At 42.5% G+C, this 27,010-nt stretch overlaps 1 protein-coding gene across 2 annotated transcripts; it reads right to left on the reverse strand.

The window, feature by feature from the left end:
* Positions 1-1,123: 1,123 nt before the first annotated feature.
* Positions 1,124-17,316, reverse strand: GJB7 (gap junction protein beta 7). Of its 2 annotated transcripts, none has more exons than XM_061626260.1 (2): positions 17,250-17,316; positions 1,124-2,403 (listed from the first exon to the last, which is right to left on the reverse strand). In XM_061626260.1, the coding sequence occupies exon 2, from the start codon at positions 2,374-2,376 to the stop codon at positions 1,585-1,587; it is 792 nt and encodes a 263-aa protein (XP_061482244.1). In that variant the 5' UTR covers positions 2,377-2,403; positions 17,250-17,316; the 3' UTR covers positions 1,124-1,584. The 2 variants fall into 2 exon arrangements, with proteins under 2 accessions (XP_061482244.1, XP_061482245.1); XM_061626261.1 differs by lacking the exon at positions 17,250-17,316 and adding an exon at positions 14,142-14,185.
* Positions 17,317-27,010: the final 9,694 nt, after the last annotated feature.

Below are 27,010 nucleotides of genomic sequence, written 5' to 3' on the forward strand. Positions count from 1 at the left end.
GAATTCAACAAAATAAACAAATGACAGCAAGCAGTAAAAATGTATAAAATGAACCATCATTTATGACAATGTGGGGAAATGTGAATCAATCATAAAGAGCTAAACAAACTAAAGATCTTTCAATGTGGGAAAAATACAGAGGAACCATGCAGGGGGAGGGAGCTCCAGTTCCTAGACACCACAGAGAAGGGCCTCTTCTGCAGACCCTTCAACGAAACTTCAAACAACAGCAGGCTGCAGCACAGAGCCTCCTCTGAAGACCTTAACTGACAGGATAATCATGTGGGATTTGGTATTCCTTTAAATGCTTTTGACCCAAACCATTTTAGGCAGTCAATTATAATAACCAGCACTTCAAAGTCAGCGCAGGTCAGCTAGAGGCTGAAAAATATGCTTCGTATAATAAGCCCCAGAAGCATTCTGTGCCACTTGTAGTTTCTGAAGACTTCAAGGACACCCCTCCACGGCAGAGTCCAGTAGTATAACTTGGATGTGACTAAAACATGCATGAAAGTAGCTAAATCTCCCTTCTGCAGGAAGGGCCTCTGCTAGTGCACCAGCCAAAATTGAAAAAGCACTCTTGGCTGCAGCTGCAACCTGGCCATTCCGGAGCAAAACTCAATCCATGAACACTCCCAGACAGTACACCTGATCTTATAGAGGGAGTTCTTTCCCATCTAGAACAGGCTAAACACCTATTCTCATCTGATTTCCTACTGATCAAGAGGACATCTGTCTTCTCTGGGTTAAATTTTCATTTCTTAGTCCACATCAAGCTCATACTCCAAAAACTGGTTAAGGATTTCCATTTCCTCTGTACTCCTAAGTATTCTATTATAAACTGTTGTTGTTGTCGTCAGTATGATGGATTATATTTAGTTATAAGACTGGATGATTCCCAGTGATTTCTGTTGGATAATGCAGAAGAGCTGCACTCATGAACACAATAGTGGGAGTGGAAAAGCTGACCCTTTGTCTGTTTGCCATGCTGTGTGTGAGCACAGGGATAGACCTTAGAATCATAACCTAGTCTCTACACATTACAGAGGCTGGTAAGCAGCCACTGGACAGTTAGTTTTCAATTGCTATAACCAGCCAATGGCAGGATCATCTTAATGGGCTAGTGTCTTCTCTTTTGGGTTTGAAAAGTTTTTAAGACAGTGGGTTGAATCTTATGCACATGCATGAGCAGAACAGTTATCTGCTTATACAATGAGGCTTTTGCCACTGCACTCCTCCAAAACAAAAATCTGTTCCAGATATTTGGGAAACCCTCCAGAGAAGATTTGGGGGACACAAGGGAGAAGAAGGGGAAGCCCTGTTATTCTGCTCACCCAGTAAACTCTTTTTTAAATGAATGGTTGTGTCAAAACATTCAAAGTGACTCTTGAATTTACTGTTCTTTTCAGTATTCTTTATCATAAATATCAATATTTATACATCAACTTAGGGGAAATGTCAGGTTTTGTATCTTAAACTGGGTAAACCTAAATAATTTGGATTGTGGAAAACACAGCCTGCTGATTAAAATCCTCAATCAGTCCTAAAGTCATTAAAATGCATTTTATTTGACGTTGTGTGCTTTTATTCTTGATGTTGGCTGGTGGGCAGGTTTCTTTCGTCATCTTGGGTTCTGAAGGTGGTGACTGCATCATTGCCATGAAATAAGGTTGTTTCATTGTGATCCACAGAATCCAGCTTTGTGTGTTCTTGTGTGTCTTGAACTTTCTTGATGTAACTCTTGAAACAACATTTGATGGAGTATTTGAAAACCAAATAGGTGAGTTCAATTACATTTAAGACTATGCACAAGGAGGACGTCACCACTACAATGTACAAGAAGACTTTCTTCTCAGTGGGCTTAGAGATGTAGCAATCAACAGTGTTGGGACATGGACTCATGTCACATTTCACAAGACGGGGCACGTTGAATCCACCGTACAGCTTGTAAAACAGGAAGAGGAAAGCAATTTCAAATCCTGTTTTGGAAAGGAGACTGATGAGGTAGGTGCATAGCAATCCACCATCCATGCTTCCTGGGTCCTTATACAGCTTCTTTCTGTGTCTCTTTTCCCTATTTTCTCGATAAGCAACATGGAGAACAACAAGAAGTGATGGGGTAGAGACCATAATCAATTGTAAGGCCCAAAGCCTCACCTGGGAAACTGGGAAAAAGTGATCAAAACAGACATTTTCACAGCCAGGTTGCCTAATGTTACACTCAAACTCCTTCTGTTCATCTTTCCAGACATGTTCTGCAGCTACAACATAGACAAGCAGGCGGAATATAAACACAATAGCTAGCCAAATTCTGCCAATCCCAGTTGAATATTTATTCACTCCACTCAGGACATCACGGAGGAATCCCCAGCTCATTGCTTCCGTTTCAGAAAGGGTAAGGACCTATAAGAAAACATACACAATATGAAAATACCCCCACTTTTTTGCACAAAGTATAGGACATGCAGACTGAATTACATTATAGGTTAGGTCATAAATTGATGATTGTAAAACAAGAAGAGGAAAGCAATTTCAAATCCTGTTTTGGAAAGGCGACTGATGAGATAGGTGCATAGCAATCCGCCATCCATGCTTCCTGGGTCCTTATACAGCTTCTTTCTGTGTCTCTTTTCCCTATTTTCTCAATAGCCAACGAGGAGAATGACCAGAAGTTGTCCCCAATAATTGGGGAATATAATTGGGTTGTCCATGGTGACTGAGTGCTGGATTTGAGTTCCTTTCATACATTTCCATTTGGAAATAATAAAACTTCTTAACTCCCATTTGCTCATATCGGTGTCTTGAAATTTAGGCACAAAGGAGTATTCCTAGACATATCTCCTATCTTTGCCGAAGAATGTCATTGCGGTGGAAGGGCAGGCCTCCATGGAAACATGGAGGGAAAAGAGCAAACTGGGAATGTGACCTATGAACTATTCTGTGCGTACTCTTAACAATACTGAGATCCTCCCCCACCCAGGTGAAGCAGAGAGGGCAGTGAGAGGGGGAAAGTGGCTGTTTAAAACAACAGGATAGGTCTCAAAAGATTGGAAAGGAAGGAACACTGAAGGCTGGTGTTTTTAAAAAAGCTTTAACCAGGAAAAATAGTGGAGGAGATAGGTACAACTCAGGAAAATGGAAATGGACTGCCTTCAAGTCAATCCTGACTTATGGCTACCCTATGAACAGGGTTTTAATGGTAAGCAGTATTCAGAGGGGGTTTACCATTGCCTCCCTCTGAGGCTAGTCCTCCCCAGCTGGCGAGAGCCTGCTCAGCTTGCCACAGCTACACAAGCTAGCCCCTTCCTTGTCCTTAACTCCCAGCTGGGGGTCAACTGGGCTCCTTGGGACTATGCAGTTTGCCCACAGGTGGCAGGGCCCATAACCCCTGAGCCACTCACTGTGGGGGTGATCTTTAGCTGGCCCTTTACACCCAGGAGACACAAGCAGGGATTTGAACCCACAGACTCTGGACTCCCAGCCAGGCTCTCCTCCCCACTGTGCTATACCAGCTGTCATAGGTACAACTCAGAAGATAACACCAAAGAGCTAACACAGCTACAACAGAGTCTTTTCCAACTCCTTTCTTGCTGTATTCAAATCCTTCCTGTTGTTTAAAACCAACACCTCCCCTCTCTCATGTTTCTCCATCCTTGCTTTACGCAAACCTCTCCTGATGCTTAAAACCAACACGTTTCCCCTCAGTGTTCCTCCACCCAACTTTATTTTATTTATTTATTTATTTATTTATTTATTACATTTATACCCCACCTTTCTTTTCATGAAACCCAAGGCGGCTTACATATGATTCCCAGCCAGTCTCCCATCCAGGCACTGACTGACCACACCTGACCCTGCTTAGCTTCAGCAAGTAGCTAGCCTTATGCGCCTTCAGATCATAGGTTGAAACTTTACTCAAATCTCTCCTGTTGTTTGAAATGGGTGTGTGTGTGTGTACACAAAGGGGTCTGTAGAATAGAATTTTGGAGGAGGCATGGAAATAGGGGTGTCCTGTGTGCAAGGCGGAGTTGGGGAAGGGAAGGGGGAGGAAAGAAAAGAGTGATGGTGATAATGGGGGTCAAAGTGGGGTTGCAAAAAAATAGGAGGAGGCATGGGAATTGGGGTGAAGATGGACATGAATACAAAAGGGGCGGAAAAATAGTGGTGGCTTCATAATTGGGCAGAAAAGAAAAAGGTTGCTTAGTAGTTGCAACATGTGGGAAGAAGAAGGTGGAGGAGGTTACCATGAGAATGATCTGTTTTCAAGGAGGTCTTGCCGAAAAGGAGGGAGAGGCATGGCTATGGGGGTGAAAGTGAAAATGGGTGCAAAGTGGGGCTGCAGAATAGAAGCAAGAACTCCTTTCCATACTATTATCAGAATTCCAAAACTATGGGCGGTGCAATGGCTCACAGGGTCCAGCCTACAGCTCCTAGCATCAGCATGAAGGAAGAAATCATTGCACTGATACAACACCTAGAATATTGGACTAGAATCTCTCACTGAAGCTGCTATGGCAATGCTTTCCCATCCATTGCATTGCCTTGTAGGGACCTTTTTTAAGGTGGGGGAAAAGTAGAGAACATGGGCTGAGATGGCCTCTTAGGTATAGAGATGTGAAGGCCTGGGGAAAAAAGAAAACAGAAACATGGGGGAAATGTTTTTTTCTGAATGTTTCTGGGGGTTTTCTGGGCCTTCTCATCTCTAATGTGATATATGAAAAGCTATTCATTGACTCCTGAGCCAGTCCTTAATGTCAAAGGCCAGCAGGGCACAGCAGAACTGTTCAGCCGCAGTTGCTAGAGGGAGGCTTTAACACTGCACTGTCGTCTGTACTGCAGCAGCAAAAGCCAGTTCCTTGGCTGTGGGGAATCATATGATACGAAGGATGAAAATGCTCAGCGCTGGAACAGATTTGAGAGTGTGAAATATAGTTCAATATGAATTCATACTTACTGGAGCATGGGTGTCCAAAGGGACTTTTCGGGGGGGAGGGGAAGGGCAAACACTGAAAGGGCGGAGCAGTCTATTTTCTCAGAAGAAGAAGAGTGCCTGTACATCTTGTGTCATATCTCAAGTTCTACAAATGCTAGAAATGTACTTCCTCTTTTTTAAAAAAAGAAAAGAAAGAAAGCTGATAATTGGGGGAGGGGGCAATAGCTCCCTTTCCATGCCCCCTATGGGCACCCATATATTGGACTACTTAAGCCTTAAATGTCCTGAAGTACTTACTCTTATATAAGTACAGATTAAAATATCCAAATATTATACAATATTATTTGTTTTTAAAATATTAAGACTTTAAAATGAAAATATTCATGAATTCTACGCTCTGGAAAGGGATTGTACTGGCACTGGATTGCACTCACAGTTGTTTTCTGAGGCTACAGCCCTATGCAAAGCTTACTAGAAGTAAGTCCCACTAGAGTTAGTGGGATATGGAACTTACCTTCCTCCGGATGTTGTTGGACTTCAGCTCCCATCAGCCCCAGGCACTGTGGCCAATGGTCAGGCATTATGGGACTTGTAGTCAAGCAACATTGGAAAGCCACCACATCTCCTGTAAAGCCTGCACAGTACCTTCATTTCAATGTTTCTGCTGGTAGGTGGCACTGTTTTCTCACTAGATAGAACTTGATCCTTAATCTGTAATGCTTTCTCTCATTGGATCACAATAAAATGCCAGTTCAGCAACTGTTCTGCTACAACCTCCTGTCCGGTCATGTGCTATGGAACCCTTATCCACAACATATTTCTACAGATAATAAAGAGGGAAATCAGACACAAGGAGAGGTATCATTGTGATGGGGTGTATAAAGCCCTTGCATCAATGGAGTGAAAGCTTTCTAAATCTTATTTACACAATTAAGCGTAAAGCATAAATGGAGACTGGATATATAGCCAGCCAAGCAGAGCCAAAGAACTTAATTAAGTTAAGGAACCATTTCTCTTCTAGTTATTAAGTTGATCTTTAATTATCTTTTAGATGCTCTCCAAACTATGGATACATTTTGAAAAACAAGTACTGTGCAGGTGATGCTCTCCTGCAGCCTTAGAGAAATTGGCCAAGATTCAGACAGGCACAGAACACCATTTGCACTCCATGGTTTTCAGCTTGCCTCTCCTTCCTCTCCATTACAGCTCCCCAAAAGCTACAATCATAAAGACTGAGGAACATTTAGAGCAGTATGTGATGAGGCTGGAGGAGATACTACTGACCCCAGCATGCATGGAAGTGTCTTCAACTTGTGCATGGAGGTGTCTTAACCCTGCCAATAATTCCAAACTACATCTCCATAAGAAAATTCAGTGCATTTTGTTTGTGGAGTGTATATTCATGCTACTGTTTACACCAGACAAAAACTAACTGCATCCCAGTTCAGTTCTACCCTTCTGCCAAGGAAATCAGATTCATTATTCTAAGGGAAGCCACGGTTTGGATGACATCAGTTTTCATCCTATAGATGACCACCTGGAAGGATCAGTTAAAGAATTTTCTCTGTCCTACGTTTTCTTAACCCTTTGCCCACTACTGCACCAAAGCTAATGCTGGGTATCCTTGTAGGTGCAGTGAATCTGAACTTCTACACCAATACAGTATTGCACAGCTGGAATATAATGGAGACCAATGCTTTGCACTTTTGTTCATATGTAACATTAATTCATAGGATTAAGGCTTTAAGACTTGCTTATAATGGGCAACCAAAGTTGTGCCCCCCAGATGTTGCTGGACTACAAGTCCCTTTAGCCCCAGCCAGGGGTTGCCAGTGGTCAGGGATTTATTTTATTTATTTATTTTATTTAATTTATATACCGCCCTAAGCCAAAAAGGCTCTCTGGGCGGTGTACATAAAAGATAAAACAAGCACAATATATAAATACAATAAGTATAACAAAATCAAAGATCAAAACAAACAATAACAAAGAACCAACAACGTCAAAATACAACAATAATGAAAATACTGATAAAATACACTATAAATACAATTTAAAATACACTTTAAAATGCCTGGGAGTATAATAAGGGATGATAGGAAATGTGGGCCAGCAACACCTGGAGGGTACCACATTGTCTGCCCTTGGCATATAACAACCCATTTGAGATACAGATTCAAGGATACATATATTTTTCTGTCTGTTGACATCAACTCCAGGAAATGGAGTTTTAGACCCTTCGGAGGACCAATGTGAAATGTTTGCAAGGCACTTTGAGGGTAAAGTTGCTTTCCTCCGTAGCAGTCTTGATGCCCCATCCACATCTACTGTAGTCCCCAATGAGGTGTCCAGTGCAACATTTGCTGCAACTTCTTGGGAACGGTTTCAGTTGATGCGGCCTGATGATGTAGACAAGGTGCTTGTGATGATGCGGCCAGCAACATGTTCTCTCAACCCTTGCCCTTCTTGGCTTATTAAAGCTTGCCGAGGGGGTGTGTGACCGAGTGGATCCAGGGTGTGGTCAATGCATCCTTGTGGGAGGGAGTGGTTCCAGCCGCCCTGAAAGAGGCAGTGATCTGACCGCTCCTGAAAAAGCCCACCCTGGACCCATTGGTTTGTGACAACTACCAACCAGTCGCAAATACCCACTTTTTAGGGAAAGTGATTGAGAGGGTTGTGGCACAGCAATTGCAAGTACTCTTGGATGAAACAGATTATCTTGACCCATCCCAGTCTGGGTTCAGGCCTGGTTATGGGACTGAATCAGCCTTGGTCACCCTGATGGATGACCTCTATAGGGAGAAGGACAAGGGGAGTGCTGTGATGTTCCTGTATTAGTGTATATATGGTAAGTGCTGTTTGTATAGGAGATACATGGTAAGTGGAATGAAAGAGGAGGGGGGAGTGAATGGGCAGTAGACTGCTGGATGATTGGCTGAGTGTTGAGAATGGCGGAGAGTATAAATGGAAGGATGACAGTTAAATCTGGGAGAACGTGAGAGGGTTGTTTTGGTGGGTTTGTGAGAGTTGTTTGAGAGGTGGATGTCAGGAGAGTGTGGAGAAAGAGAGAGTGGGAGTTCTAGTTTATGATAAGTCAAGTATCATAGCAATAGAAGAAACCATATGCTTATGTGCCTTTATAAAGTAATCTTGTTATCTTTGTTATTTAATAAATACTGTATTTAGTTTACCAAAGGCCTGATCCTTGGCTGGGGTTTCACAGACCAGAAGGGAGGGTAAGGTAAATACCAAGGCTGAAGAGTGACAAATGGTGGCAGCGGGGAAGGGAAGAATAACACCACAAGTATCCAGAGCAACCCAGAATTATATGCATTCCATATAGATCAAAGGGATTGGGACAGCTTAAGCACGCAGTCACAGAGGTAACCTGATAGAGAGACTCAGGCAGAGTCTCTGGGAATACGGGTTATAGGACGTGACTGGTGGTGCTGCCTAGCAGGGGGATCTGGTGAGGTCTATGCTAGAGCGGGGAGAGAAACCATAAAAAAGGACAGTCTGGACTGGTGGAGTCCCTGGTGGTGCATAGTGACAGGCAGTAACCACGAGCAGGTAGGAACCTGACAGGGAGAGCCAGGGAAGGGCGTCACAAGTCCGACCCCTGTTATTCTCATTTGGCCTCTCAGCGGCTTTTGATACCATTGACCATGGTATCCTTTTGGGCCGACTTGGTGAGATGGGTATTGGAGGCACTGTTTTACAGTGGTTCCGATCCTATCTCCAAGGTCATTCTCAGAGAATAGCATTGGGTAACTGTCTTTTGGCCCCTTGGCAGTTGTGCTGTGGGGTGCCTCAGGGTACCATCTTGTCCCCCATGCTGTTTAACATTTATATGAAGCCCTTGGGAGTGGTCATCAGGAGATTTGGGGCAAGGTGTCAGCAGTATGCTGGGGATACCCAGCTCTATTTCTCTGTAACATCTGAATAGGGACAGGCCGTACAAACCCTGGACCGTTGCCTGGACTCAGTGGTGGGCTGGATGAGGGCCAATAAACTGAGTTTGAATCCTAGCAAGATGGAGGCACTGTGGGTTGGTGGGTCCGAAGTTTGGATAACTGGTCAGTTGCCTGCTTTGGATGGGGTTGTATTTCCTCTCAAAGAGCAGGTTTGTAGTCTGGGGGTGCTCCTGGATCCATCTTTGTCACTAGAGGCTCAGGTGACATCAGTGGGTAAGAGTGCCTTTTACCAGCTTTGGCTGGTAAGACAGCTGTGGGCGTTTTTGAACGGGATTGCCTGACCACTGTGGTCCACACACTGGTAACTTCCAGGCTGGATTACTGTAATGACCTATGTGGGGCTGCCCTTGAGGTTGGTCCGGAAGTTGCAGCTGGTGCAAAATGCGGCAGTGAGACTGCTCACTGGGGCAGGGTATTGCCAACATGCAGCCCGCTGCTGAAAGAATTGCACTGGCTGCCCATTTGCTACCGGGCCAAGTTCAAGGTTCTAGTTTTGGTGTACAAAGCCCTATACAGCTTGGGACCAAGATACCTGAAAGACTGTCTTATCCCTTATATACCCAGCTGATCACTGCGCTCTGCAGGTGAGGGCCTCCTGCAGATACCATCTTACCAGGAGGTCCGTTCTGCACAACATAGGAAATGGACCTTTAGTGTGGTGGCACCTAACCCTGTGGAATTCCCTCCCCTTAAATACTAGACAGATGCCATCTCTGTTACCTTTTCGGCGCCTATTGAAGACTTTCCTCTTTCAACAAGCCTTTTAAGTTAAGACCTATCCCAGTCTGTGTCTGTGTTGGAATTGCTTTTTAAGATGTTCTTAAACCTTTTTTTTTAATGTTTTTAATCTTAGATGTTTTGAAAGCTTTTTTTAAGTAACATTTTGAAGATGTTTTGTTTTAATGCGTTTTAAAGTTTGTTTTTATGATGTTTTAATGTTTTTAGTGCTTTTGTTTGCTGCCCTGGGCTTCTGCTAGGACGAAGGGCGGGATATAAATCAAATAAAAATAGTGGTGGCTTCATAATTGGGCAGAAAGGAAAAAGGATAATAATAATAATGTCACCCATTAAATATAAATTTAATGAATAAATAAATATGAGAAAGGTTCTAAACTGATTTAGTGTTGAGAGGTCACTTTAAAAAGGTGTTCCTTCCTATTGTTACTTAAAGACATATTGGGTGGTATGCCATGCTAGTCCTACTCAGAGTAAACCCACTGAAGTGGTGAATTGACACAACTAAAGGTTCATTAATTTACATGGGTCTGCTCTGAGTAGAACTTAGTTGAATATCACTCATTACAGGGTTGCCAGGCTCAGGGCCTGAGAATGATTCTGTATCATTAAGAGAAGAGAAAATTCAGCCAAGTGCAGGTTTTCATGCAACATTGTAATGGGAAAAACCACAAAGTGAAATTCTCCCTTCTCCCTCCACAACTTTTAAAGATACAGAAGACCTCTTGGAGCAGCGAGCATGGCCAACAGTGGTCAGGGATCATGGGCGTTCAGCAACATCTGGAGGGCCACAGAGCCTCCTCTATAATACACTGAAATACACCTATGAATACATTTTAAAAAAAAACTTTTGAAAAAAAGATTTCCTCAAATGAAGCAGCAGTGGCAGCAGGGGAATGGTCAGGAAGCAGGTAAATGCAGGACTCCTTTCAACTGATTGCAAGGTTTGTGACTCTTTAATAAACTATACGCTTCAACCCACAGTAGCCTATTCATGGAAGGCAATATAGACTGCATCACCTCCTTACATGCTTTAATGTAGAAGGTCATTTATTTATTATTGGTTTATTTATTACATTTTTATCATGCCTGTCCTCCAGAGTGCTCAGGTCAACATACATGGTTCTTCTCCCCCCACTCTTTTTATTCTCACAACAACTTTGTGGAGTAGGCCAGGCTGAGAGACGAGTGACCAACATTCTCCATTAATTAATGAGAAAATTGCAGTTGAAAATGTTGGTGAAATTATCATGGGTAGAGTGCAGGATTTTTGTTGCACTTTATTTTTGAGGTGGCCAAGGTGTGTTTGTGAGTGCCTTCCTTTCATTCTTGAAATCATCTCACTAATGGTCTGTACTCTGCAGCCTTCCCAGAGACCTGTGCATCAACTAAAGCCCAGGGGAAGACAGTATGATATGGCTCCTCCTATAGGACTTTTCAAGGATGCACAGGCAGATGCCACAGAGTGCTGGCAAAATGCTTACTGGAGAAAAATACATGCCATTACCCTTGGCCACCTTGCAACTATAAAGCAAGCTCAAAAGCCTCAAACCCACCAAAATTCTACATAACACAAGTGCCCTTGCAGCAGAAAAACAGAAGCCTCTTTCACAGAAACCTTTTGAGAAATTGGAGGACAGATTTCTACACAGCACTCAGTTTCAACCAAGTCTCCCCTGTTGTCTATTACTCAGTCAACCTTAGCGGGTTTTTTTAATATTAAGCTGTTTGGGAATGCTTTAAAATAAAATAATAAAATAACTGCTTGATGTTGTTCATGTGATCTTGTGAATAAAGTGCCAGTATGCATGCATTCATAGAGCTACCTTGAACCATTCCTTCTTAAAGAAGGCAATATTTCCCCATAATGGCTCAAGGTCGCTTATCCAGCACTCTGTCCTCATCGTGGCCAACCAGATGCCCATGAGAAGCGGCAAGCAAAGCCTGAGTGCAACAGAACTCTCCCTGCCTGCAATTCGGAGCAATTGGCATTCAGAGACATACTGCCTCCGACAGTGAAAGTAGAATATGGCCATCGCAGCTAGTAGCCATTGATTACTTACATTTCTGGAACTGTGAATCAAAAACAATTCTGTCTATAACATTTTATATATGGGGGAAATTGGCAAATATTGATGGATGGCATGGAATTAATGACTGAATGTTCCTCAAGAGCTGCCGCGGCCATCAAATGAAACAGTGTAAGCAGACATGCCATTTGATGGGGGTTCTGCAGGCTGCCTTACATTATGCAGGCAATCATGTTTGCCATAGGTACTTGCAACACAGGATGTAGCACTGGTCGCATTCCAGAGGAGTGCATCAGATCAGAACACACACCATGGGTCTTTTTCTTCCTCAGCACAGCCACATTGCAAGCAAGGGAGTGCCTGCTGCGGCTGTACTAGTCTAGCATAGTGTGAAAAGTTTATTATTATTTATTGTTACATTCATATCCCACATTTCCTCCAAGGAGCTCAAGGTGATGGTTCTCCTCCCTCTCCATTTTACCCTCACAACAACCCTGTGAGGTAGGTTAAGCTGAGAGGCTGTGACTGGCTGCAGGTCCTAGTCCAACCACTACACCAAGCTGGTATAATGTCCAGGGGCACCAAGAACAAACTGACCAATCCTGTGAGCTCTTGTACAAACAAAGCCACTGATTATATCAGGTAATATGACAGAATTCTGCTTATTAGTTTTCTTCCCCTAAAATTTTAAAATGACAGATGTTTTCCCCTATAAACCAGCAAGCATCAACCCTTTTCTGCCTCTACCTCTCTGCCCTACCCACCCCCCAAGAGTGTCATATACCTATAATAGTGGATGTTTCATAGAATGTAAACCCCAAACACGTTCATATGTGTTGTTGCCTAAACCATTCCCAGCACTGTTTTTGTAATTATCAGTGGTGATGTTCCATCCAACTAATACTTAACGCTTCCATATGAGAAGATACAAGCACCATTTAATAAGCTGTTCAGTGCAATGTTTTGTCAGGCAGTAATTGCCCATAGATTTTCTAATGGTCTTTAATTATCCATTTGCGAAGTCCCAGGAAACTATACCCATGCAAAGGCTTGCTGTGTCTTTAGTAGGTTCATCATAAGGAGAATTCCAGCAAATGCAAGTTCTCCTGCCATAATGCAGTATTGGCAGGAAAAGCTGGACCTTCTACAATGCTCCCACGGAAATCACTACCAAAGGCACAAAAGCTCTACCCTGAATCAATAATAGCCTCCAACCTTTCCATAGCCCGGGAACCCCCCATTTTACACCAGCCTCCAACAGGGGACCATTTCGAACTCTTCATCTTTGACTGCCTACACCAACATGGTGCCCCCCAGTTGTTTTGGTACTGCAAGTTCCAGTGCTGGTTAGGGCTGGTAGGAGTTGCACTACCAAAACAATATTGTGGGTACCCTGTAGGCAAAGGCTGGTTCTTACATATCATGGGCAGCATTCAACTAAAACATTCCATCAGCGCAAGGATTTCTGCTTGCACAGTGGGAGTTTCCCCCTCTCCTTCCCCAGCACACCCCTGTGCTCTGCCCAAATCTTCTCCAGAGGATTGGGAGAACCCCTAGAACAGATCTGAGGGGGGGGGGAGGAAGGAGGGAGAATGTTCCATTGCGCAAGCATAAATCCTTGCGCAAGCATAAATCCTTCTGCTGATGGAACATGCATGTAGCACTGTGTTGGATACAACCGTCTGTTACCACCTCTTCTTTTCTTTCTAGATCTGTCCTGCTGTTGCCTTACTTTTTCTTTCCTTTTCTCTTTCACTTCCCTCTCATTCTCCCTGCAAAAGATTGGCACAGTGCCCTGGTGTGTGTGTGTGAGAGAGAGAGAGACCCACCCTAGGCGACATTGTTGGCAAGGCAGTAGTGGGCTGTAACTCCAAGTGATCCACACCAGGTAAAGACCAAGGCCATATTCTATTTAGCAGCCTTACTCCTGCAATACGTTATTAGCCTCTTTAACTCTCATTTTATCTACTTATACAATTCCACAAAGTAAATGTACTGCACATGCACCTTCTCTGCCGCATCTACTAATTCATCCCTATTTCTCATCACATTTTCTGGTTTTCTGGATTGGAAATAAATGCTGTGAGATATAACAGGGTCCCCAACATGATGGATGAACAAGCAGTCATCCTGACATAAGCGACAACATTTTTAACAGCCATCACTGAAAAATGTTTTAATAAGCCACGGAGGAAGGGAGGAATCCTAAATTCAAGTTCTACACAACCAACCTTATAGAAGGCCAGTTCTTAGAACTAACTATGGCATAGCATTCCCCCATTTCCACAGCCAGCCTTTTCCCCTAGACTTGTATTTTATGAGCATTTGTACATTTTGGGGCAAAACACATGAAAGGCTGTTTTTTGTTGCTGCTGATGCACTTAGATTTTAAAAGTTGTTACCCTGACATCCTATTTAAAAAGAACACATATATACATGTACTTTATCATAAGTAGAAAACAGACTTACCTGTAGAGCAGCAGATGGCTGTCAGAAAACACAGCAGGTTTCTGGTACCATTAAAAATTAATGATTTGCTTTCCCAGAAAGGGAGTTATACAGCTCCAAGCCTTGAAAATGGAGTCCGATGGTTTCCTAGGCAGTGTAACCTAAACAGGTGTAACCTGATCATTTGTTCGGACATACTATTCAAATGAGAAACACAGTATGTCTGGAGGAGTATCGGGGTAAATAGAAACCGAGAGCAAATATTTTTGCTGCTGAACCTTTAAAAAAAAAGTATCATTTGCAATACACTAGGACTTCTAATACTGACACATAATTTGGAATTCTTGTCAGAGAGTGTGGTGTAGTGAATATTATATTAGGCTTGGAGCCCAGCAATTCTGGGGAAGGGCTCTAGCTCAGTAGCAGAGCATGCGCTTGGCATGTAGAAGGCCCCAGATTCAATTCCGGTATCTCCAGGTAGAGCAATAAATGTCCCCTGGTGAAATCCTGGAAAGCCACTGCCAGTCCGTGTAGATAATACTGAACTAGATGGACGTGGTATAAGCCAGCTTCCCATGTTCCTATGTCAGCATTAAAACTCACTTGGTGACCTTGGGCTGCTCACACACTCTCAGCCATTAAGCCACTGTGATGTTAGAGAAAACTGCTCTGAGTCCATTGGAGGAAGGGTGGGATCTCTAAGTTATACACTGAACTCTACAATTGAGTTATTGCCATACTGATCACCATTGTTTCCCCCCCACACACAAAATATCCTTCAGTCTGAAAGTAAATATTCTGATACTTTGCTTCATCGTTCTCATTTTCTAAACCCAAAGCTTATCTAGTCTTCAGTGCAATGTGATCAAGGTTTACTATCCTAAATTACAACACTCATATTGCTTTAATTTTGTTTCCTGAAATTTGCAAATATGGAAAGTGGTTTACAAATGACAACAACCTCATTGGCTTCAACTGAAACATTATTTTAATGGGAATTTATTTTCTTCTGAATTTAACATTTGCTTCCAAAGATTTCACCCCACCCTTTAAGTTCTAAATGACCAGTCTAATACAATACTTTTCACACACGTTCACCTGAGATTTTTCTTACATATAATAAAAATGTAACCGTGTCATCATGTAGCCCCATTGGAGGATCTGTACTGCTGCATCACAATCCTGGATTTGCATGAAGTCAGGGTGGGGTAGGAGAGCAAAAGAGAAGGCAGGTGGCACAATAGCAGTGGCCATGACATAGGAGCAAGAAGGGAGGGACATTGGTAGGGGGACACTGGTAGAGGTTTGAATAGATTGAGAAGAGAGGAAAATAGAGTATTTCATTTTTAAAACAACAGCAAAGCAACACAGAAGCTAACACAACAGAGCCTTTTACAATTCCCTTTTTACTGTACTCAAACCTTGTTTTTCCTCTGTGTCTACCCCTGCTTGCCCTACTCAAACCTCTGCAATTCTTTAAAACCACCCTGTTCCTCTCAGTGTTCCTTCATCCCTGCTTTACTCAGATCTCTACCACTGTTTAAAACTGCCATTTTCCTCTCAGTGTTACCCAATCCATGCTTTACTTAAACCCTTGCTGTTGTTTAATACTGCCATTTTCCTCTCAGTGTGCCTCCTTCCTTGCTGTACTCAAACTTCTCTTCCATTCCTCAGCTGCCTCATGTGAGAGAGATAAAGGATGCAGAGCCTTCAAATACTCCATAGTGCCTTCATAATGTACCTCGCACCTGGTACCATGTGTTATCTTTAACCTGAAGTTCCAGGTTCAATGTAGTAATTTAGAACAGTTATTTTATTAAGAAGAAAACACCCACATATGTGTAACATGCATCAACTGAACTTAACCTACTCTAATTGAAGAAACTAAATGACAGGCTTTCTCTTAAGCCTCTATTCATCTTAATGATACAGTAACATATGTCATCACAGGGGAGGGGGCATGAAAACAGGGGTGGTCTGTGTGGTGGCGCAATTGCTTACTGGGGCAGGGTATCACCAACATGTTACCTTATTATTGAAATAATTGCACTGGCTGCCCATTAGCTTCCAGGCCAGGTTCAAGGTTCTAGTTTTGGTGTACAAAGCCCTACACAGCTTGGAACCAGGATACCTGAAAGATCGTTTTACCCCTTAAATACCCAGTTGATCACTACACTCTGCAGGTGAGGGCCTCCTGCAGATACCATCTTATCAGGAGGTCCGTTCTGCACAACATAGGAAGCATACTTATAGCATTGTGGCACCTACCCTTTGAATTTTCTCCCCTTAAATATTAGACACCATCTCTGTTATGTTTTTGGCATCTACTGAAGACCTTCCTCTGTCAACAAGCCTTTTGAGTAGAGACATTATCCCTGTCTGCATCTGTTGGAATTACTTTTTAAGATATTTTTAAGAGGTCTTCTGTATCTTTAAAAGTTGTGCAGGGGGACGGGAGAATTCCAACTTGTGGTTTTTCCCATTACAGTGTTGCAAGAACACATTCACTTGGCTGACTTTCTCTTCTCCTAAAGATACAGGATCAGTCTCAGGCCCTGAACCTGGCAACCCTACACCCCATATAACAGTTTATTGTCAACACCAGTGGGCCATTGCAGAACTTTTATTTTTTTTAAAAAATGTTTCCTGCCAAAAAAAAGCAGTGATACCTAAGTAAGCCCTGCCTAACAGCTTTTTTAAAAAGTATTGGAGGGAGAGAGAAAGATTTATAACACAATCCTTTTCTATGTTCACTCAAATGTCCCATTGATTTTCAGTACAATCCTAACCATGTCTACTCAAACATAAGTCCTAATGACTTCAATGGGGTAACTCTCAGGTACATGCAATTAGCATTGCAGCTTTACTACCACAAAAGCTCCATATTGGGAAGGTTTTCAAAACAGGTTATGAATAAGACAAATAAACTGCCCTCTTCAACAGTCCAGTAAAATTTAAACTTATTTGATTCCTTAATTAGAAAAGTATAACACTGAAGCATGCACACTTTTTAAAACTTCTGTTCAAAAATTATTTGAAAATACATAATATGGCATTTCTTGCAAGTAATTAAAAAAACCTGCATGCACACTCTTATTATAACTAAAATTGTTTACTGTATATGCCCACCAAGATTCTGCTGTGATCCTCTGTAGTAGTGCAATCTTATGCATGTTTACTCAGAAGCAAGTCCCCATCCTGTACAGAGAAAGTAATGCTGCTGAAAGCTATATATTTACTGAATAGTTGATGTGAGTCAAGCAGGAAAAGGAAACTGTTCTCAGAACTTGAAATGAGATTTAGATATTGCCAGGGGCCAACAAATCTTGTCAATCACAACCCTTATTGGCTAAAAACCTGAAAGGGCAGGGATTAGAGTAGCTGTTGGTAACAGAAGTTGCAGCAGGGGGAGTGGGTGAAGTTTTGGTTTATATCTTTTGAACCAGACCACCTGGAAACTTAATTTTTTTAAAAAAGTGAAAGCTAAGAGGCCAGAGATTAAGGTAAATCACATGGAGACCAGGAGAGGACCCCCAGAAACCAGTCTTTGGGCAAAAGCCAGACACCTGGCAACCCTAGAGTTCAAGCCATTCATTTTGAGTTGATAAGAACACAAGAAGTGCCTGCTGGGTTAGGCCAATGGCCCATCTAGGCCAAAATCTTGTTCTCAGAGTGGTAACCAGATGCCCATGGGAAGCCCGGAAGCAAGACCTGAACACAATTGCATTCTCCCTTCTTGTGGTTTCCAGCAACTTATATTCAGAAGCATACTGCCTCCATTAGTGGAGATGATGAGTTAGGAGGATCTAGATCATATGCCAACCTATGAGGAGTCATACTAGGAACACAACTGCCATTTTCTTTTAATTGTGTTAATATGTGTGTTTTTGTTTAAGAGAAGGGGAAACAGTAAAAGCTGAAAAATTAGGCGAGCACAGAGAGAGATAAGGAAGGAGGGAGAAAGTGAGACAGACAGCTATACATATGTAGATCTAAAAAGGTGAAGGTGTCTCCGCACTTGTAGTGCGAGTAGTTTCTGACTCTTAGGGTAACATCTTGTGACGTGTACTAGGCAGACCATATATATAGGGTGGGATTGCCAGTTCCGTTCCTGGCCTTTCTTTACCCCCCAGCATATGCCGGGTACTCATTTTACCGACCACGGATGGATGGAAGGCTGAGTGGATCTTGACCCCTTTTACTGGAGATTTGACTTCCTCCTTTGGCTGGAATCGAACTACTATGGTAAAAATAAATAAATAAATATATACATAGATAAAGGAGATCCCATGTAGAAATGTTAAAGATGGGGGCCAGCCAGGTCTGAAAAAGTTGAAGACCACTGCTGGAAATTCTCCAAGCCTTGTGTTTCAAAGATTTAAAACTGGATCCTGTTCCAAGGGACACATCCTGATATGTAGAAGTGGTTGCATTCTTGTTGCAGAGTACAATATATATATATATATTAAAACTCTCTAATTAAACTTCCCATGATTCATAAAAGCCTGACTTCTCTGGGGAAGATTTTTAGCTTTAGGGTGCATCCACTACCTGACAGCATTGAGTATAACTAGACTATATTACAATGAACAGAACAAAACACTATTTGCCTTTCATGTTCTCTCCATATGAAATGATTCATTTATCTGGTTCAGTATTTTAAGATGAACAATTGCTTTAATCTTTGTTGACAAAGGCAAAACCAAGCAATTTAATCCACCTGCTTCTTACAACAGATGATAAGATGGAAACAGCAGGGCTTTATTTCTGATACAATCTTTCATTTTAAAATGTGAGTATTCATTACAATTGCTTTTTAACATCACCAGCTGGACCTCACCATGCATATGCAAAGGATGGTTTTTTTATATATCAAAATTCTTGATAATGGAAAGATTCAATAGGAAAGCACTCAGTCTTTTGAGACAGATTATTTTATGTCTATAGTAACTCCATTGAGTTGAATGGGCTTGTTCCTAGGTAAGTGTATAGAATTGTAGTCTAAGACATAGTTATACCTAGCAAAAAACTTAGATGGTTTTGACATTTATGTTTTTAATAAATGTAGGCTACAGTCCTATATCTATGAAGTCAGTGGGACTTACTTTGGAGTAGATATTAATAGGATTGTGCTGTAAAATTAAGTACAGTATATCTCAGTGGGAAGAAAGAACAAGTTTTTTTGCCTCTGAAAAATTATAACTCAGAGTACTTTCATTTACAAAATCTCTCCCCCATGGCTTTTTATGGTTTTTTAAAACTAATTTTAAAGATATAACATTAATATATTTTACTGTCACTCCAATCCCTTTTGTTATATTACTCTTCCCTCCTTTGATGGAGGCATTTGAACTATTTTTTTCTACAAAATAATAACACATCTGTGCAGTTGTTTGGGGACAGGTCATATAGCTCAGTGGTACAACATATGCCTTGCATGCAAAAGGTCCCAGGTTCAATTCCTGGTGTCCCCAGATAGGACTGGGAATGACTCCTGCCTCAAACAGTGCCAGTAGGTGCAGACAAGTCTTGGGAACCTCCCAGCTCGTGAGCCTACGTAAGCCCAACACAGGTTCCAATTTCACCGAGGCTGTTTTCTACAAACCACAGCCCCCTGTCCCATAGGCAAGTAGGATATGGCTACCAAGGAACAATGGAACGGAATGGAAATTGCCTTCAAGTCGATCCCGACTTATGGCGACCCTATGAATAGGGTTTTCATGGTAAGTGGTATGTTCAGAGAGGGTTTACCATTGCCTCCCTCTGAGGCTGAGAGGCAGTGACTGGCCCAAGGTCACCCAGGGTGCTTCATGGCTGTGTGGGGATTCGAACCCTGGTCTCCCAGGTCGTAGTCCAACACCTTTACCACTACACCACACTGGCTCCAATCGGAAGATTAAAGATTGGTTCTTTGCAAGTGGGGCATATTAATTTCCCATTCTGCAATGTGCTGTATGTGGGGCTGCCCTTGCAGATGGTTTGGAGGCTGCAGCTAGCACACAATATGACTGCTAGACTGGTAAGTGGGGTAGCCTGATGGGACCATTTGTCATCTTTCCTGAAAATACTGCACTGGCTCCCAGTGAGCTGTTGGGCCCAGTTCAAGGTGTTAGTACTAGCATACTTTGGCTTGGGACCCGAGTACCTAAAAGAGTAGTGTCAGGACCCCTCCCGTGGTCCACCACCCTGTCACGGTCCCACCTCAGGGTCCTGGTCTCTTAATAGTTCTCTCACCAGCCCCAGCACAGATCTCTCAAGATCCCATTGCTAGGCAGCACCACCAGACACTCCCTGTAAACAATATTGCCTTGAGACTGTGCCTTAGTCTCCTCCTGGCTTATTGGTACGTTGTGTCTGGGTGCACTTACAGGCCACAATCCCCCTGTATCTTTGTGCCTATAAAGATTACAGCCCTGGGTTGTTTTGGATACCAGATGATGTTACACTATCTCTTCACCGCTGCCACCACTGATACTGTTTTCCCAACCTTGGTATATGCCCTGCCCACCCTTCTGGTCTGTGAAAACCCAGCCAAGGATCAGTTTTGGTAAACCAAGAGCTATTTATTTATTTACACAGGGAATAACAAGATTACTTAAAGGTTCGGTCAACAAGCGTATGGTTTCATAAGGTGCATTACTCTTTATATTTCTTAGTCATAAATTCACTAATAGGCAAAAAACTTTGCGGTTTAAGAATGTACCTATAGCCCACAGATAAAAGCAGGGAAATTGGGCAGCTATAGTGAATGCACCAGGGGAGCAGGAGACCTGACCTCCTCTCTGAGATATTGGACTGCCCTACAAATTGGTCAAAATGCAAACACAATTTGGGTTGGTCTTTCACAGTCCAATCCACTTCCTGTGTAGCTTGGAAGAATTTGGTAACAGCTGCCATCTCCAAAGATGGAGAATTATATTTTTGTGTGTTTGTTGGTGTTCTTCTTACTTTGCTTCTTTCTTGTGTTACTAATGTTTCTATAGAGAATCTAATCTAGAAAATTTTATTTCTCTCATATTTCATCCTAGAAATCTGTGTCAAATTTATTTTTATTAATTTCAAAGCCTTTTAGTGATAAATGTCATATGATGGTGAAGACAGCCTTTTATGTTTCAAATTGGAGGTTATGTTCTATTTCTATTTTGGGAGCATTAACAGTTGAATCTGAAATTGCAGTTTGATGTAAAATCAGACTGATTACAATGTGTTGCTACTTCAGCAATGACTCTAGCTGTTGGAAAAAAGAGGATGCATGTTTTCAGCCTGCTATGTTTAAACCTTGTCATTTAAGGCAAGGTGGGCAAGGTCAATTAAAAACATAGAGCACACCTAGAATTTTGCTAGAATATATTTCACCTCCCACTGTTTTATTTTGTGCAAACTGAGACTCTCCGGAGGTCCACTAGAGACTATTCTGCAGAATAGTCAGTGGCATTATTCCACAATTATGTTTGGAGTTTTTTTAGTGCAGATTTTGCAAAGTGTTGCTGTACACATATTCACAGAAATAGAAACAAAAGAAAATAATTTCCTATAGGAAACTTCACTAAAATTGCAAAGTAGGCATATTTAAAGTGACCATCTGAACTATATAAACTGTCTTAATAACGTTGCTTCCTGTGATGCCCTTCCCTGGCTCTCCCTGTCAGGTTCCTACCTGCTCGTGGCTACTGCCTTTCACTAGGCACCACCAGAGACTCCACCAGTCCGGACTGTCCTTTATATGGTTTCTCTCTCCGCTCTAGCACAGATCTCACTAGATCCCCCTGCTAGGCAGCATCACCAGTCACGTCCTGAAACCAATATTCCCAGAGACTTTGCCTGAGTCTCTCTCTATCTGGTTACTTTTGTGACTGCGTGCTTATGCTGTTCCCACCCCCTTTGTATCTATATAGGTAACTCATATAACTCTGGGTTGTGCTGGATACTTGTAATGTTATTATTCTTCTCTTCACCGCTGCCACCATTCGTTACTGTTTCCCTTCAGCCTTGGTAATTACCTTGCCCTCCCTTCTGGTCTGTGAAAAACCCAGCCAAGGATCAGGCCTTCGGTAAACCAAAATAGTATTTATTAAATATCAGAAATAACAAGATTACTTTTATAATGGTACCTAAGCATATGGTTTCATCTATTCCTGTAATACTTGTCTTATTATTAACTAGAACTCCAATTCCCTCTTTCTCCACACTCTCCTGACATCCACCACCAAACACCTTCTTCCTCTCACATCCACCAACTCACTTCCACCTCCCCACCACCTGTCATTCTTCCATTTATACTCTCAGCCATTCAAACGCTCAGCCAATCATCCAGCATTCTACTGCTCATCTACTCCCCCCTCCTCTTTCACTCCACTTACCATATGTCTTCTATATAAACAGCACTTACCATATTTACATTAATACAGGTACATCACATTCCCCCCCCCCTTAAAAATAACGGCAGAGTATTATTCCTGCTGTAGGATTCATACATCGCGTTAACAATAAAACAAGTCTTTATGGGGAAAATGTCTTTTTTTTTGTTCCTATGTCTGCGTCACGTCACTGCAGTCCCGGCCACCTGCCTTGAAAGTCCATCGGCCAATACATTGTCCTTGCCTTTTATGAACTTGAAGTCCACTTGATAGTCTTGTAGAGCCCAGGACCACCTCTGCAGCATAGTATTATGGTTTTTCATAGTCTGTAACCATAACAAGGCCCGATGATCCGTTGTCACCGTAAATCTTTGTCCGCACACGTATGGGCGCAACTTGCTCAGTCCCCACACGACCGCTAGGCACTCCTTTTGGACCGACGAATAATTCTTCTCCCTCAGTGTCAGCTTGTGACTAAGATACGCCACTGGATGTCTGGTGCCTTCTCTCTCCTGCAGCAAGACGACTCCCAGCGCGAGGTCCGACGCATCCATAGCCACGATGAATGGTTGCTCATAATCTGGTGCTATTAATATAGGTCCTTGGCACAAGGCTTGCTTCAGAAGATCAAAAGCCTTTTGACATTCATCTGTCCATACCACACACTCAGCACACTTTTTCTTTGTCAGGTCATGCAAGGGGGTTGCGATTTCCCCAAAATCTTTCACAAACTTTCGGTAAAAACCAGCCACACCTAAAAATGCCCTAACTTGTTTCTTAGTTAAGGGGATAGGCCACGATTGTATTGCCTCAACTTTGCTCCATAAGGGGGTTATTTTCCCACTCTCCACCTTATGTCCTAAACAGATTACTTCATTCAACCCAAACTGGCATTTTGTAGCTTTTATAGTTAGCCCTGCTTTCCTTAATGCCTCTAATACTGCCGTCAGGTGTTGGACATGCTCAGGCACTGACTTGCTAAAAATGGCCACGTCATCTATATGGGCCACTGCAAAATCTGACATGCCTCGCAACACAGTATTAATTAGCCTCTGAAACGAACTTGGTGAGTTCCTTAGTCCCATGGGTAAAGTCACAAACTCATATAACCCATCTGGTGTACTGAAGGCAGTTTTGGCTCTGGATTGCTCGTCTAGTTCCGTCTGCCAAAATCCTTTACAGAGATCTATCGTAGAGATAATGGTTGCTGCCCCCAATAACTCTAACATTGCGTCCACCCTAGGCATAGGATATGCATCTGGGACAGTAATTTTATTGATTAAATGATAATCAATACAAAATCTTGTGGTTCCATCTTTTTTCGGAACCAGCACAATACTTGAGGCCCAGGGACTGATGGATTCCCTGATCACTCCTAGTTTCAACATGTCTTCGACCTCCTTTTTAATTTCACTCAAAACGTTCCCATTCACACGGTACAGAACAGATCTGATTGGGGCATGATTTCCAGTATCAATTGAATGTCTGGCTATACTGGTTCGGCCAGGTTTATTGCTAAAGAGATCCCCATAATTTTTTAAAACTCTTAGAATCTCTTCCTTTACTTCTTCCTTCACCTCCTCCGACCATTCCAATTGATCTACCCCTCCTTTGGCTTTGCTTTCCTGTACCAAATCTGGAAGTTCAGGCCCGCTTCCCTCGGGGAATAAGGTAACTTGCAACACCTTTGCATCCCTGGTATGATAAGGTTTCAACATATTTACATGAACCACTTTATGCTTTTTTAATTGGTCTGTGGTTATCACATACGTCACTGTGTCAAGCTTTTCCCTTATGATATATGGTCCCTCCCAGTTGGCCTGTAATTTATCGTGTTTCCTGGGTATGAATGCCATAACCATATATCCCACATCATACACACGTTCCCTGGCTGTTCTGTCATACCAGTAACTTTGCTTCTCCTGAGCTTGACTTAAATTGTTTTGTACAAGTTCCATCATTTGTTTCACTGGTTCACATTCATTCTCTCTCTCAGCAGGCATCCACAGTCTATATAAAATCCCATTCTCACACACAATTTGATTCCTCAGTTTGTCAGTAAAGGGAATCTTTTGTGTCAGGGCTTGGTCCTTTATCTGCTTCAGACTTGTATCCCTATTCAGCTCTTCCCTGAACTGCTCTGCCTCTTCACTAGAGACCATTTGATACAAGTTGTCTCTTTCAGCAGGCCTTCCAGGGGTTGCTATGGCGACCTTAGGCTCGATAACAGGTTCCATCCTGTTTTCTTCAGCCTCTGTTAACATGGTTTCTGTTGCTTTGCCAAGTTGTCATCTGGTCACCACATATATTTTTCCTTGTGCCCCCATTACATCTCTTCCCAGTATCACTGGTTCTTGTTGTTGGGCATTAATACCTACTTTATATTTTTCCTCCCTACCTCTCCACTTTAGTCTTATTAGGGCCATGGGTATGCTTTCTGGTTCACCCCTCACTCCTTGGATAGTCACCGTTTCCTGAGGTAATATTTCCTCAGATTTTATTAAATCTGGCCTCAGTAACGTCTGAGCGGCACCAGTATCAAGCAATGCCCAATAATTTGCCCCTTGCACACTCACTTCTTCTCTTAGACTCGAATCAAAGTCTTTTACTTCTGTCCAGTTTATCTGGCAGAACTGAACCTTTTTCGTTTCCAGCTCTTTTGGTTCTGTTTTCACTGCCCTTCCCTGAGCAGGATTACCAATGGGGTTGGCAACCTTATATTGAAAACGTAGGTGCCCCGGTCTACCACATTTATAGCATAATTTCTCCTCCATTTTAGGGTACACAGATCCACTTTGGTGTGTCCTGTGCCCTTCAGATTTTATTGGAGGACTCACTCGCTGTGGTACTACATCCTTTCTGCCACCATTATATGGTCTGGGTTTAAACTCTCTTGATGTTTTCCCCACCCAGCCAGTTCTATTGGAGGCAAAGTGATCCGCCATCTCTGCGGCCTCCTGCACCGATGTAGGGGAACGGTCTTTGACAAGGAGCCTTATTTCTGGTGGTAACTGATGGAATATTTGATCCAGTATCATGAGGCTTTTCACCTCTTCCACAGACTGAGCTTTGGCACTACTCATCCACTTTCCAAATATATCCATCAACTTTGCTCCCAGTTCAACAAAAGACCTCCCTGCTTGGATCTGACAGTTTCGGAATAACTTTCTAAAATAGTCAGGTCCCAGTCTGAATCTTTTGTATACTGCCTCTTTAAACTCGGCATATGTGGCGGGCTTGTCTGAGGGGAAATATTGGTATACCTCTGCCAATTCCCCTTTGATCAGATTTGATAAATATTGCATATATTTATCCTCCGGTAGCCCCCACATTTGAGCTGCCTTTTCGAAGGTGCTGAGGTAAATCTGTGGATCTTGTCCAGGCTCAAACACTGCAAAATCTTTCGGTGTAACCTTTATTTTAGTTTCATTTCTGTCCTTTCTTGTTTCATCAGAATGAAACTTCTCTCTTTCAAATTTTAACTTTTCCACCTGTATCTCAGCATCCAATGCTCGTTGCTTCTCCCTCTCCTCAAACTCCATTCTCATTCTCTCAATTTCCAACTCCCGCTGCTTTTCTTTTTCATCCGTTTCAAAGACCCTCTGCTTGTCTTTCTCCTCCGCCTCCCATTTTAACTTCTCTCTCAAATACTCTATATAAGCGGGATTGCTTGAATACCCTTCTGTGGTCTCTTCCCTGACAGGTTGTTTTTGCTGGACAGATGTAAATGCTATTAGTGCTACTCGCAATTCATCTACCCCTTTACCCTCGTGAGGTAAATTGAATGTTATGCACTTCTCCACCAGCTCCTCTCTTTTCATTTTTATATATTCAGCCATGTTGTTGGAGTTCACTCACTCTTTGCCACACACTCTTTGCCAGTCACTCTCACAAGTAATCTTTATTTGTTATTTCTTTTTGCCACACCACTTTTAGGGACTCTTTTTGTTCGTATCCCACCGCTACAGCCACCACATGTGACGCCCTTCCCTGGCTCTCCCTGTCAGGTTCCTACCTGCTCGTGGCTACTGCCTTTCACTAGGCACCACCAGGGACTCCACCAGTCCGGACTATCCTTTATATGGTTTCTCTCTCCGCTCTAGCACGGATCTCACTAGATCCCCCTGCTAGGCAGCATCACCAGTCACGTCCTGAAACCAATATTCCCAGAGACTTTGCCTGAGTCTCTCTCTATCTGGTTACTTTTGTGACTGCGTGCTTATGCTGTTCCCACCCCCTTTGTATCTATAACTCTGGGTTGTGCTGGATACTTGTAATGTTATTATTCTTCTCTTCACCGCTACCACCATTCGTTACTGTTTCCCTTCAGCCTTGGTAATTACCTTGCCCTCCCTTCTGGTCTGTGAAAAACCCAGCCAAGGATCAGGCCTTCGGTAAACCAAAATAGTATTTATTAAATATCAGAAATAACAAGATTACTTTTATAATGGTACCTAAGCATATGGTTTCATCTATTCCTGTGATACTTGTCTTATTATTAACTAGAACTCCAATTCCCTCTTTCTCCACACT

Source organism: Rhineura floridana, chromosome 4, assembly GCF_030035675.1.
Source record: "Rhineura floridana isolate rRhiFlo1 chromosome 4, rRhiFlo1.hap2, whole genome shotgun sequence".
NCBI lineage: Eukaryota > Metazoa > Chordata > Lepidosauria > Squamata > Rhineuridae > Rhineura > Rhineura floridana.

Excerpts from the sequence above, each read along its gene's own strand:
- GJB7 (XM_061626260.1), bottom strand. The coding sequence starts at position 2,376 with ATGAGCTGGGGATTCCTCCGTGATGTCCTGAGTGGAGTGAATAAATAT.